Below are 12,554 nucleotides of genomic sequence, written 5' to 3' on the forward strand. Positions count from 1 at the left end.
AAGAAGTTGCCCTGGCCAGATCATATATTTTAACAATTAAAATATATGATCTGGCCAGGGCAACTTCTTCTTCCTTCTCTTTTCTCCTCCTATATTCTTTATTTACTTATTTTATACTGTTAATTTTAATTTTATATTATTATGTTTGTATCTCAGTGTATTTTTGCATTTAGTGGTAATTTATTATGTTCTATTGTATTTCAATGTATTTTATTGTGCTGTAAGCCGCCCCAAGGCTTCGGCAAGGGGCGGCATAGAAATGTTATAGTAATAATAATAATAATAATCATATCAATACTCTATTAAGCACTGATATTTACTGTAACGTTATGTCATGTCCCCTCCGAAATTTTCTCATACTGTTCTGTTGATGAATACAGTCTTCAGTTCAGAACAGCAGATGCAATACCATACCATACAATAACAATTACCATATCTTTAAGCACAATACAGAATTTAAAAGCCAAATTTGACACCAAAGTATTTTTTTTTATAGTCCAACCTTCTTCCCTTGCAGGAACTCAAGGGGGCTTACATTATTCTCCTCCTCCATCTTATCCCCACAACAACAACCCTGTGAGGTAGGTTGGGCTGAGAGTCTGTGACTGGCCCAAAGTCGCCAGCAGGCTCTGTGGCTGACTGCGCACTAGAACCCAAATCCCCTGCATCCCAGACTCATGCTCCTAACTACTCTTAACTTTATAAAAGTTATAAAGAAAATGAAACCAAAATGAAATAAAGAACATTAAATGCAGAGTCTAAGGGTGCAATTCTATGCCTGTTTAGGCAGACAAAAATTCCTACAACTCCCACCATGAGGTCTGACTTTTGGTGCCCCTACGAATTAATACCCCCCCCCACCACCACAAATGTCCAGCCCTGATCAACTCTTGGAAACTCAAGGCTGGGGCTTCCTTTAAGGAGTCCATCTGTGTCTTATTTGGTCTTTTTCGTCTTCTGCCTTTGTCTTTCCCTAGGCAGGATGGTCTTCTCCAGAGAGCTTTGGCCTCTCAGGATGTGTCCAAAGTATGGTGGTCTCAGTTTTATAATTCTTGCTTCCAGGGAAAGCTCTGATCTTGATTGGGTTTAGGATCCCCTAGTTTGACTCTCTGTCAGTCCAGGATATTTGCAAAACTCTCTTCCAGCACCACGTTTCAAATGCATCCATCATTATTATTATCATCATTATCATTATTATTATTATTATTATTATTATTATAACATTTCTATGCCGCCCCTTGCCGAAGCCTCGGGGCGGCTTACAACACAATAAAATACATTGAAATACAATAGAACATAATAAATTACCATTAAATACAAAAATACAAAAAATACATTGAGTTACAAACATAATAATATAAAATTAAAATTATCAGTATAAAATAAATAAATAATATAGGAGGAGAAAAGAGAAGGAAGAAGAAGTTGCCCTGGCCAGATCATGTATTTTAACAATTAAAATGATGTTTAATTTTCTTCCTGTCAGCTTTCTACACAGTCCAGTTTTCATACCCATGCATAGTATTTTGTAGGAAAAACTAAGGTTTATTCTGAACTGACAGTGCACACAAGAGAAATTACACAAGGTGCACTACGGACATGCTAATATTGGAAAGCTGCATTCCATTAACATCTTCAAGGCATGCAAAACCGGTTTAGGCCAGAAGCCCCAATTTCTAACTGCATTTCTGACCTTGGCAATCACAGGGTTTTATCTCTTCTTTCTCAGCACATCCTGTACTTTACATTCCCAAACAATGGAAGTGGGAAGTAGTTTGATTTCCCTTCTTTGGGAGTATAGAGAAGGACAACGAAAATAATCTTGGGGTTGCAGCAGCTCTGCTAGGAGGAGCAGCTACAACCATGGGAACTGTTTGGCTCAGGAAAAAGGTGAGGAAGGGGAGACGCGACACTGTTGTGTCAAGTTGTCTCCAACTTACGGCGACCCCATGAATTAAACCTTTCCAAAATGCGCTGTCACAACCATGTTGTGATACGTTTTTATGAGGTGAGACTGAGGGAACTGGGCCTTTTCAGCCTGGAGAAGAGGAGACTCAGAGGGGATCTGTTGGCGACATACAGGTATGTGAGGGGATGTCACACGGAGGTGGGCAGAGACCTGTTCTCCCCTGCAGAGGAAGGCAGGACGCGCTCCAACGGAGCAAAGCTCAGGGAACCCAGGTTCAATTTAGATGCCAGGAAGTAGTTCCTGACAGTTGGGACCCCCAGGGTATGGAATGGGCTTCCACGGGAGGTGGTTGAGGCCCCAGCGGTGTGGGTGTTCAAGGATAGGCTAGACATGCACATGGTGGGCATGCCATGAGCGGAGTCGGCTGGTGCCGAGGGTCAGACTAGATGCCTCGGGTGGCCCCTTCTGACTCGCTCTGTTTCTAAGTTTCTATGTTCAGCTTTTGGTTCAAGGCTGTGGCTTCCTTTATGGATTCAGTCTATCTCACATTCAGGGAGATATGATGGAGGTGTTTAAAATTATGCCTGGTGTAGAGAAAGTGGAGACAGAGAGAATTTTCTCCTTCTTCCATAACACTCAAAGCCAGTGAGGACACCCCATAAAGCTGCTGGGTGGGAGGCTTAGGACGGATCAAAGGAAGGACTTCTTCACTCAGTCTATAGCCAAACTATGCAATTCACTGCCACCCATCTGGATATCTTTCAAAGGGGTCCGGCAGATTCCTGACAGGGGAGGCTACTAGCCCCGCTAGCCATGTGCAACCCGCCTGCTGAGGAGCTAGCAGGCGGAGGCCTTGCGCCCATCCTGCTGGAGGGATCCTACGGGCAGCTGGTTTCCCACCACGGGAACGGAGTGCTGGACTAGATGAACCCTGGGTCTGATCCAGCAAACCTTCTTTGGGTTCTGGTAAAACGAACAGAAGAGCAAGAGAAAAGCCATGCCAGGGCATGCTAGCACTTGTAGGACTATTTTCTGCCTAAGTAGGCATAGGCTGGAGCAATACAGGGGTTAAACTGACAGAATGTGCCTTCCTAGAGAGGACGCAAGGCAAGGAGGAAGAAGCTGTCGGGATCACTTCCGGTCATCATCCCCTCGAGTGTGGGAAAGTGGCCATTGTATTTCCCACGGGTGCGGAATGAGCGGCTGCAGCGGGGTTGGTGAGTTTAGAATGAGCTTGTAGTAAGGAAGAGCATGAAAGAGATAAGACCTGAGCTGCCTGCCACCTTAAATAGGACTCACATGACTAAATGCTCCCCCATAGAAAATGACCGAAATTTCTAAAAAACCCCGCATGTAGAAAGCTAGTATGTCTAGGATCTTGGCCGCCGTCAAGCTTGTGCGTTCCCCTTTCAAACGGCAAAGGGGGGAACGAGTGAAAGCTCTCTTGCTCGACAGAACTATGAAATCAAAGAAAGAGGAATCCCTGCCTATAGAAACCTAGCCTGTTGAAAATATAACTGTCGGTATCATACTGCCTATGTACAAATGTACGGAGCACACAACTGAGTGGCAATATAGGAATAAATAAATCATGACTACTGGAAGTACGCTGGGAGCTGTTGCTTTTTTCTGTCCAAACCTGCGTAGTATCACACCCCAAGTTTCCAACACACCCCGTGTTCCTTGCTCCCCTTTTACACCTTGACAAAGTTCTGTGATTTGATACGTGCAGCTGATTTGTGCAGGGTTTCTTTCAGCAATACCATGGTTTGAGATGTTGATCTTCTCCTCTACGGAAAGGATCGCACGCTGATAAGTTGGTGCATTTTCACCAGTTTGCGACTCGGTTTATGTTTCTGTTGGTTCGTGCGGCAGCTGAAGGAAGCTTGTGGAGAAGAAACACTGGGGCAGGAATGAATTAAAGGCCACTTGTGGTGGAGTAGGGAAAAAGAAGCTTTTTACACTGGTTTTCCAGATTCTTTCTGTCCCAAAGGTAATAAGGCCACAGGAGAGAATGGGATGGCGGATCATTGGCGGAAACGGCTCACATCAGCAGAAGAGGTCAAGGCGTTACCATGGCTATCACAAGAGAACATTTCCCTCTTGGCGAAGGCTGGTGAGTTATAAATCCTAACCATTTTTATTTTGCAAGGTTTATTTATTTATATGATTGTTTGGTGCTCCAGTAGCGATAGGCTTTCTGGCTGACTCACAACACAATAAAATCCATAATGTACAATACAAAATACAACACAATATACTATTCAATAAAATCCACAATTCACAATAAAACAAATAAACAATAAAAATCCATGAGTAAAAACTACTAAAATTAAATAAGACAAAAAAGGAAGATAAACAGATAAATAAATAAATAGCATACATGGGGATTCAAAAAATAAAAGAACATAAACCAATTAAAGCATAATTAATATCAATATCTAGCATAATTTAATAAAATACAGGGCAGCAGCATTTAGTGGTACAAAATCCTAAAATCATCGCTGAGAAAAAAATCAAGAGTTCACCTGTGAAAATAACCGTGAAACCAAATGCTTACGTTGGCACCTAATAGAAAGAGGGTGGCACCAACCAAGCTTCCAGTGGGATTGAATTCTAGAGTTGAGGCACTGTGATTGAAAAAGCCTTCTTCCTTGCAGTTCCCCCCTTACTTTGTTAGTAGAAGGAATGCAGAGGAGACAAAAGACTGCAGGTATTGGGCTGCTATGCATGAAGAAAAGATAAATATTTTACAAGTCCCCAGCACTAATCCAAGAAAGCTGCTGGTAATCTTTAGCTGGCCTTTGCCTACAAGGAGCCAGGGTGGCTAACCACTCATATAAAACCAGTGCCTGTCCGATGTGATGGGCTGGATGAGAGCCAGTAAATTGAGGCTGAATCCAGACAAGACAGAGGTCCTGTTGGTAGGTGGTTCAGCTTTCCAGATAAGTGATCTTTGCCCTGTCCTGGACGGGGGTTGCACTCCCCCCTAAAGGCCAGGTACGCAGTTTGGGAGTACTCCTTGACCCAGAGCTGTCCCTGAAGTCTCAGGTGGAGGCAGCGGCAAGGAGTGCTTTCCGTCATCTTTGGCTGATCCATCAACTGTGTCCTTACCTGAATAAGCAATGCCTGGCTACGGTGGACCATGCTCTGGTAGCTTCCCAATTGGATCATTGTAACGTGCTCTACTATGGGGCTGCCCTTGAAAACAGTCCGGATACTTCACTTGATCAGAAATAGAGCAGCCAGAATGTTGACAGGGACTGGCAGGTATACACACGTACCGCTGGTCCTTTATCATCTACACTGACTACTGATCGAAGTCCAGGCCCAATTTAAGGTGTTGGTGATAACTTATAAAGCCCTAAATGATTTAGGACCTAGTTATCTGAAGGAGCATCTCCTTCCCTATGTGCCTGCCCACCCCTTAAGGTCTGGGTCAGAGGACCTTCTTCAGGAGCCCTCTTTGAAGGAGATTAGGAGAGTGGCTACCTGTGCCTTCTCCACAGTGGCACCCCGATTGTGGAACATACGCCCCAGAAAAGTGTGCCTGGTGCTGACACTTTATTCTTTTCAGCGCCAGGCCAAAACTTTTTATTTTCCCATTATTTTAAGACCTACTTTTTATTTTAATTAGGCTTTTGTTGTAGATATCATGCTGTGCCTTTGTTGTTGGATTGTCCCGAGACTTTTATGTATAGGATGGGGTACAAAAGTTTTAAATAAATAAACAAACAAACAAACAGTGCCACATATAAACCAGAGGCATTCAGAAAATATTTAGTGTTATTATTTTATTTCTTAGATGTATATCCTGCCTTTTTTCTTTTTCTTTTTTTAACAACTCAGAGGCTTGCAAGATTCTCCTTCTCCTGCTCTCAGACTTATCCCCACAACAACAATCTTGTGCAATAGGCTGAGCTGAGAATCTGTGACTGGCCCAAAATCACCCAGTTGGCTCTGTGGCTGAGTGGGGACTAGAACCCAGAAAACCTGTGTCACAGTCCCACAGTGTGAAACACGACATCACACTGGTTCTCCAGACAGTTTCGCATTTCATCTTTCAGCATTCCTGACCGTGGGCCGTGCTTGCAACTGGAAGTGAGAACCGGACCTGGAAGTGAGTGCTTTAAATGAGGTGCCGCCACCAAAAAGGCTCCGTCAAGTATGGTAGCTCCACAGGCCAACTTCTTCAAGAAGGCCAACTTCTTCAGGGACACAACAAACATATCCTCCCTAGCTTATCTTAAATCTTGGGTTTGTCAGTCCCGAGGAAGGCTGTTTTGCAGTTCACAAGACTGGACTGGGAATTTGAGACTCCAGTTTTAAGAGAGCCAGCAACAAAACAATAATCACCAAGCTTAATTAAAAAGATCTTACAAAAATATCACCAGCACAAGCAGAAGTAAGCAGTCTTTAATGCAACATCCATAAGACTGCCTGAATGAATGAATTTTAACTGCAAATTGCAATGAAAACGAAGAAGGAAGCCTTGCAGATCCCCCTAGAAAGGGCATATTGCAGTTTAGGTGCCAACACAGAACAGGTCCAGTCTCTCGTGCCCACCTACCCTATCTCTAACTGGAGAAGGCACAGAGCAGGGTTTCTGATGCTGATCCTAAGGCTTAAATTCTTCCTAAGTTATCTTAGCCCTTAGACTTCAACATCAACACTTAGTGGCACCCAGAAATAAGTAGGTAGTCACTGGGAACAATGTGAAATTGGATTTGCGAGGACAACAGTCTCCAAGTTTTGGTCAAAACAAGGCAGCTGGATTTTGGGCCAGTGGATATTTCCAACCATCTCCAAAGACAGTCCCGCAGCAACAGCATCACAAGCAGTCTAGCCAGACCTAACAAGGATACAAATGACTGGGGCTATTCAAGATAACATAGGGAAGAATCCGTCTACATGTATGTAGACTGAAACAGAGAAAGAAAGTGAGTCGGAAGGGTCCTCCCAAGTCTGACCCCCGGCTGCACCCGGTTCCACCCATGACAGGCCTACCATGTGCGTGTCCAGCCTGTCCTTGGAATCACAAGAAGTAATAGTTTCCCTTTACTCTGCACTGGTCAGACCTTATCTGGAATAATGTGTCTAGTTCTGCAGGGGAAGGCAAGAAAAAAGCTCCAGAGTTTGGAAATACTTCTCTATGAGGATGACCAAGAGAACTGGACATGTTCAGCCTTGAGAAGAGAAGGCTGGGTGGGAGGGGGACATGGTATCCCTCTGGAAGTACCTCAAAGGCTGTCCCAAAGAGGAAGGTCAAGGTCTCTTCTTGCTGATTTATTTTATTTATTTATTAAAACATTTTTATGCCGCCCCGTTCGCCGAAGCCTCGGGGCGGCTTACAACAATAAATTAGGTCCATATAAATAACATTAGAATACATTAAAATACATTACAATAAAATACATTAGAATAAAATAAGCCGCCCTGGCCAGATAAAATTCAATAGTATTAACATTTAAAATGCTGCTTAAATGAAAAGGTCTTCGCCTGGCGCCGAAAAATAAATAACAACGGTGCCAGGCGGACCTCTCTGGGGAGCGCATTCCATAACTTCGGCGCCACCGCTGAGAAAGCCCTCCTCCAAGTAACCACCCTCCTAATTTCCTTCACTGAGGGCTCCCGGAGGAGGGCCTCTCCCGCTGATCTCACGGGGCGGCTGGGCATATATGGAAGTAAGCGCTCCTTTAGGTAACCAGGACCCAAGCCGTTTAGGGCTTTATAGGTCATCACTCTGATGCCAGCGTGTAGGGCACGGAATAATCAATTCAAGTTGCGACAACCCAGCTTCAGGCTGGACATCAGGAAAAGCTTCCTCACTGTCAGAGCAATAGGACAGTGGAACCAGCTGCCTGGAGAGGTGGGGGGCTCTCCCGCACTGGAGACATTCAAGGGGAAACTGGGCAGCCGACTGAGTGGGACAGCATAAACTGGTGACCTGCAACAGCAGGGGGTTGGATCCGGTGGCCTTCGTGGCCCTTTCTAACTCTACCCTTCCATAATTCTATGAAAGTTATGCATGATGCGAGAAAAGTGGATGGGTGGGCATGGTGTGAACAGAATGGGCCCCGGCTTTTTATTTTCATACTCTGTGACTACTGAGTGTGTCCCTTCCACACTGGGGTCGCCCCTAGGCAGCGGTGGACCCACAGGCTCTCCTTTCAGTGCCTATCATGCTTCCTGTCCTTCCTAATTTTAATTTTGTGTTACTAAGATTTTAAAATGTGTTTCAAAATTGGGTGATTTTGGGCCAGTTTCTTTCTCGCAGGCTAACCCACCTCACAGGATTGTGCTGAGGCTCAAAGGGTAAGGAAGGGGAGAATTATGGAAGCCACTTTGAACTCCTTGCCAAAAAAAATTAAAGAGAGCAAAACATAAAGAAAACCAACAGAAGGGAATAAAGGGAAAGGACATGGGGAGATTAGAAAGACCAGGAAGAAGGTGATTTGGGGTATTAAAAGGTTATTCTCTTTATTTTGGCAGATGACAGCTGGGAGACCAAGAATGAAGGAAAAAATCCTGGGATATTGCCGGAAAGGGGTTTGACCCAAGATGTGGAAAGAGGGTCTGAGAATCAGGAGCAAAGGCAGGACAGAAGCCTAATGGAGAACTCAAGGAAAGAATCCTTTACTTTTGAAAGTGGCGACTTCTCAGAAGTCCAGCAAACAATAAACACTGGAGAGGACAGGTTCAAATGCACTCTGTGTGGGAAGGTATTCAGGGATGACTCAAACCTTAAGAGACACCAAAGAACACACACCGGGGAAAAGCCATATCAGTGTATGTACTGTGGGAAGAGCTTCAGTCGGAACACAAACCTGGCTTCCCACCACAGAACCCACACAGGGGAGAAACCGTATGTATGCTCTGTGTGTAGCAAGACCTTTTGCGACAAATCGAGCCTTAATAGGCATCAGAGGACCCATACGGGGGAGAGGCCATATGAGTGTGATGAGTGTGGCAAAAGCTTTGATCTGAGCCAGTCTCTTATTAGCCACCAGAGAACCCACACTGGAGAGAGACCATACCAGTGCTCAGAATGTGGGAAGACTTTCAACCGGAGTCAGAACCTCCGGAGTCACCAGAGAATTCACACCGGAGAGAAACTGCACAAGTGTTTAGAATGTGGCAAAAGTTTCAGCCGCAGCCAGAACCTTACAAGACATCGGAGCAGCCACACTGACGATAAATTGTATAAATGCTACGAGTGTGGGAAAAGTTTCCGCTTGAGCCAATCGCTTATTAGCCACCAGAGAATTCACACAGGAGAGAAACCATATACCTGCTCTCAGTGTGGAAAAAGTTTCAACCTAAGTCAGAACCTGATTAGCCATCAGAGAATCCACACTGGAGAAAAACAGTTCAAATGCTCTGAATGTGGGAAAAGCTTCAGCTGGAGCCAGGATCTGCTCCGCCATCAGAGAATCCACACAGGAGAACAACCATATCGTTGTTCTGAATGTGGGGAACGCTTCAATCGGCGAGAGAACCTTATTAGACATATGAGAATACACCTGGGAGAAACTGCTTAAGTGAGAATGAAATGTATTTTAAAAAAGCATTACAGTCTAGCTAGCCTTGGATACTATTGCAAGTTTTCTCCCCAGTCAAAAATACATGAATAAATGACATTTTAAGAAGGCATATTGTGCCACATGGATCATTACCCCAAATTTCTTATTTAAAGAAGCTACCTTGACTCTGCAAGGTTAAAATGAGAGTGGTAGACCTAGTTGAAAGAACCACAGAAAGAATTCTGCTAAGCCAAGGGCACCTTGAACTTCTCCGAGGAGGTTTGCATAAAAAGTGGTGTTGGTGTGTGTGTTTGCTGTTGAAAAACAAAGGTTAAAAAACAAATCAGCCACGTGCTGTTAATAGCCAATATGTATTAAAAGTACAAAAGGTTGAACTTCAGCATTTTGAGAATTCCTCTCCCTCCTGCCTTCCCTCCTAGGAGTCCAGGGTATGGCACACGGTCCTTCTTTCCTGAGCCTTCGCCACCATTTTTCCCTTGAATATCCTTGTGAAGTGTTTGTATTTATCATAATAAAAGAAGAACTGTGTCTCTCTGTCCATCTATCACTGCCGTAGCTCCAAGACCACAAAACCTAGACAACAAAAACTTGGTATGTTTGCCAAGAGGGTTATTTTGTCATTAAAAAAAAAAAAGATTGATTTCCCCCCGTCTGATTCCAGATAAAGGCATTTTTATTCACTAGGTGTGCTTGTGATCCAGGCTCTTAAATGTCTGATGTGTCCATTTATTTATTTATTACATTTCTAAAGTGCCCAATGGCAGAAGCTCACTGGGCAGTTCATAACAATGAAGACTTCAAAACACAACCTTTAAATTCACTTTAAATAAGCTTTTAAAATTTAAAAGTTTAAACTTACAGTATAAAATAGAAGTTTGAAGCTTTACATTTACTGGGATCCAGTGTGAAGTAGTGATTAAGAGCATGGGACTGGGACTCAGACGATCTGGGTTCTAGTCCCCGCTCAGCCATGGAGCCAACTGGGTGACTTTGGGTCAGTCACAGACTCTCAGCCCATCCTACCTCACAGGGTTGTTGTGGTGGGGATAAAACAGCTTTCTTGAGTAGCTCACATGAGGAAAAAAGGCAGGACATCAGTTCAGTGAAGATAATACAGCATTTTTCACTCTTGTTTGGCACTTCGTAAAAAATACTAAGGAGTCTACCAACTTTGGAGTTGCTCTGAAGTATCTTACTAATAGCTGGAGTGAGTCACATTAAGAAATGTTTGTTCTGATTTTTATTCACCCCCAGCCACCAATATCAACTAACATTTTGCTTTAAGATCTGCTGCTGCTTTGTCACCTCATTCTAAAATCCCATCATAATTCTTATGATGTTGAAGGCAAGCATGTGAAGAATATCTTCACATTCCCCAATGTTTAGGCAGTGCAACTGGGCAGCACTCTCACATCACTGCAATAATGTTGTAGTTAACGGAAGACGCACAATTATTATTTTTTAAAAGTAAGTTTTACTATTATTTTTCTACCAACTAACAAAAAGAAACTAAAAAACATCAATCATCAGAAACGTCAGACCTACTGGGTCAGCCCCCCACACTTTTTTTTTAATAACAATCCGTAAACATATTTAGATCTATGCAGTCCTGTTTCTCTAGCCAATAATAAAAAGAGTCCCAGGTTTGATAGAAGTCTGTATCTTCTTTCTCCTTCAGAGGCAAGGTCAATCTGTCCATTTCCGCACAGTTCAAGATCTTTTTTAAGATCAGTTCATCAGTAGGTGGTTCTTCACTCCTCCAATGCTGAGCAAATGCAATCTTCGCCGCAATTATGGTTTTTGAGCCTTTATTGCATTATGTGGAGCTAAAACAGGCCTGTGTTAAATCTGTATCTAGCAGTTGATGTTTTGATCTTCACTCTCAAGTAGGGGCCTACATCTGCATCTTGAACCTGCCTATAACCCTACCATTCACGTTACAGTATTAATACGAATCGAGATCCCAATAGTAATAGCAGTAGTAATAAACCAAAGAATGCAGCTGTGATGTGCTGTCAAGGCATCTCCAATTCATGGTGATTCTATCAGTGAAAGCCCTCCAAAATGTCCGGCCACGACAGCCCTGCTGAGCAATTCCAAGTCCAAGGCTGTGGCTTCCTTCATGGAGTCAGTCCATCTTAAAAATATAAAGTGGAAAAATGTGTTAATATAAACTGACTTAATGTAGGTTTGTTTTGGTCTTTGGGAATACCATTGTTTTAAAAGAAAAAGAAACTCCACAGCTTCCAATGAAGACAATATCTATCTATCTATTTATTTATTTATTTATTTATTATTTATTTATTTATTAAAACATTTTTATGCCGCCCCATTCGCCGAATTTGTACAATAGGCACATTATATCCATGTTTTCTGAATACTAAAGGAGGTGACATGTGGCAAAAACAGAAAGACTGATAGCTGGTTTTGGTGTGAGCATAAGCTCTAGATTGGATCAGGACAAGTCCAGTCTAGCAATCCAGGGATACCAACAGAACCCAGAGAGAACCAGCAAGAGAGCATTGCTGTTTATTCAGACATACCAGAAAAATGCTTGCATGGGTAGCAAAAAAACGATAGGAGGGGGAAGAATTTAGCTATACAATATGCTTTTATAATATCTTAGTCATTGCAAAAGGCACAGGATAGTGGAAAAAAGGTTGAATGGATTAAGTCAGGGACAAAAGAGGAAGCCGATTCAGGGCAGTCTGATCAGATAAGCATCCCATTTAACAGTCTAAAACCATTCTTACCAGTTTCAGGCTTTCTGAGATACGGTGGAGCTTAGGTTCCTTCAATCCTAAGAATACTGAAATGGTCCCCGGCTTCTACCCACAGGACAAAAACAAATACACAAATGTGCATATGCTTAATTTAGAGAGTTGGGGAGGAGCGAGGAGGAGGTGAAGCACCCGGGAGTCAAAAGCGATGTCATCGAAGGAGATCTGATGTTCAGAGTGCCATCGTTTTGTTCGGCAAGTTCCTCGGACAGGAAGGTGCTGGGACGGAGGGCATTTGGGCTCCAAATGAAAGGTTCAGGGCCAAGCAGGATCACAGCACATGTTCAGCTCGTATTAGGCACACCCCTTTACCAACTTATA

General features: G+C 43.3%; 1 protein-coding gene across 1 annotated transcript; it reads left to right on the forward strand.

Moving 5' to 3' along the window:
• The first annotated feature begins 1,950 nt into the window (after positions 1-1,950).
• LOC123035103 (zinc finger protein 501-like) lies at positions 1,951-10,017 on the forward strand. The gene is made up of 4 exons (XM_044452983.1): positions 1,951-2,082; positions 3,005-3,126; positions 3,903-4,025; positions 8,402-10,017. The coding sequence occupies exons 1-4, from the start codon at positions 1,970-1,972 to the stop codon at positions 9,448-9,450; spliced, it is 1,407 nt and encodes a 468-aa protein (XP_044308918.1). The 5' UTR covers positions 1,951-1,969; the 3' UTR covers positions 9,451-10,017.
• Positions 10,018-12,554: the final 2,537 nt, after the last annotated feature.

This window comes from Varanus komodoensis, unplaced genomic scaffold (genome assembly GCF_004798865.1).
Source record: "Varanus komodoensis strain SLA01 unplaced genomic scaffold, ASM479886v1 scaffold76, whole genome shotgun sequence".
Classification (NCBI taxonomy): Eukaryota; Metazoa; Chordata; class Lepidosauria; order Squamata; family Varanidae; genus Varanus; species Varanus komodoensis.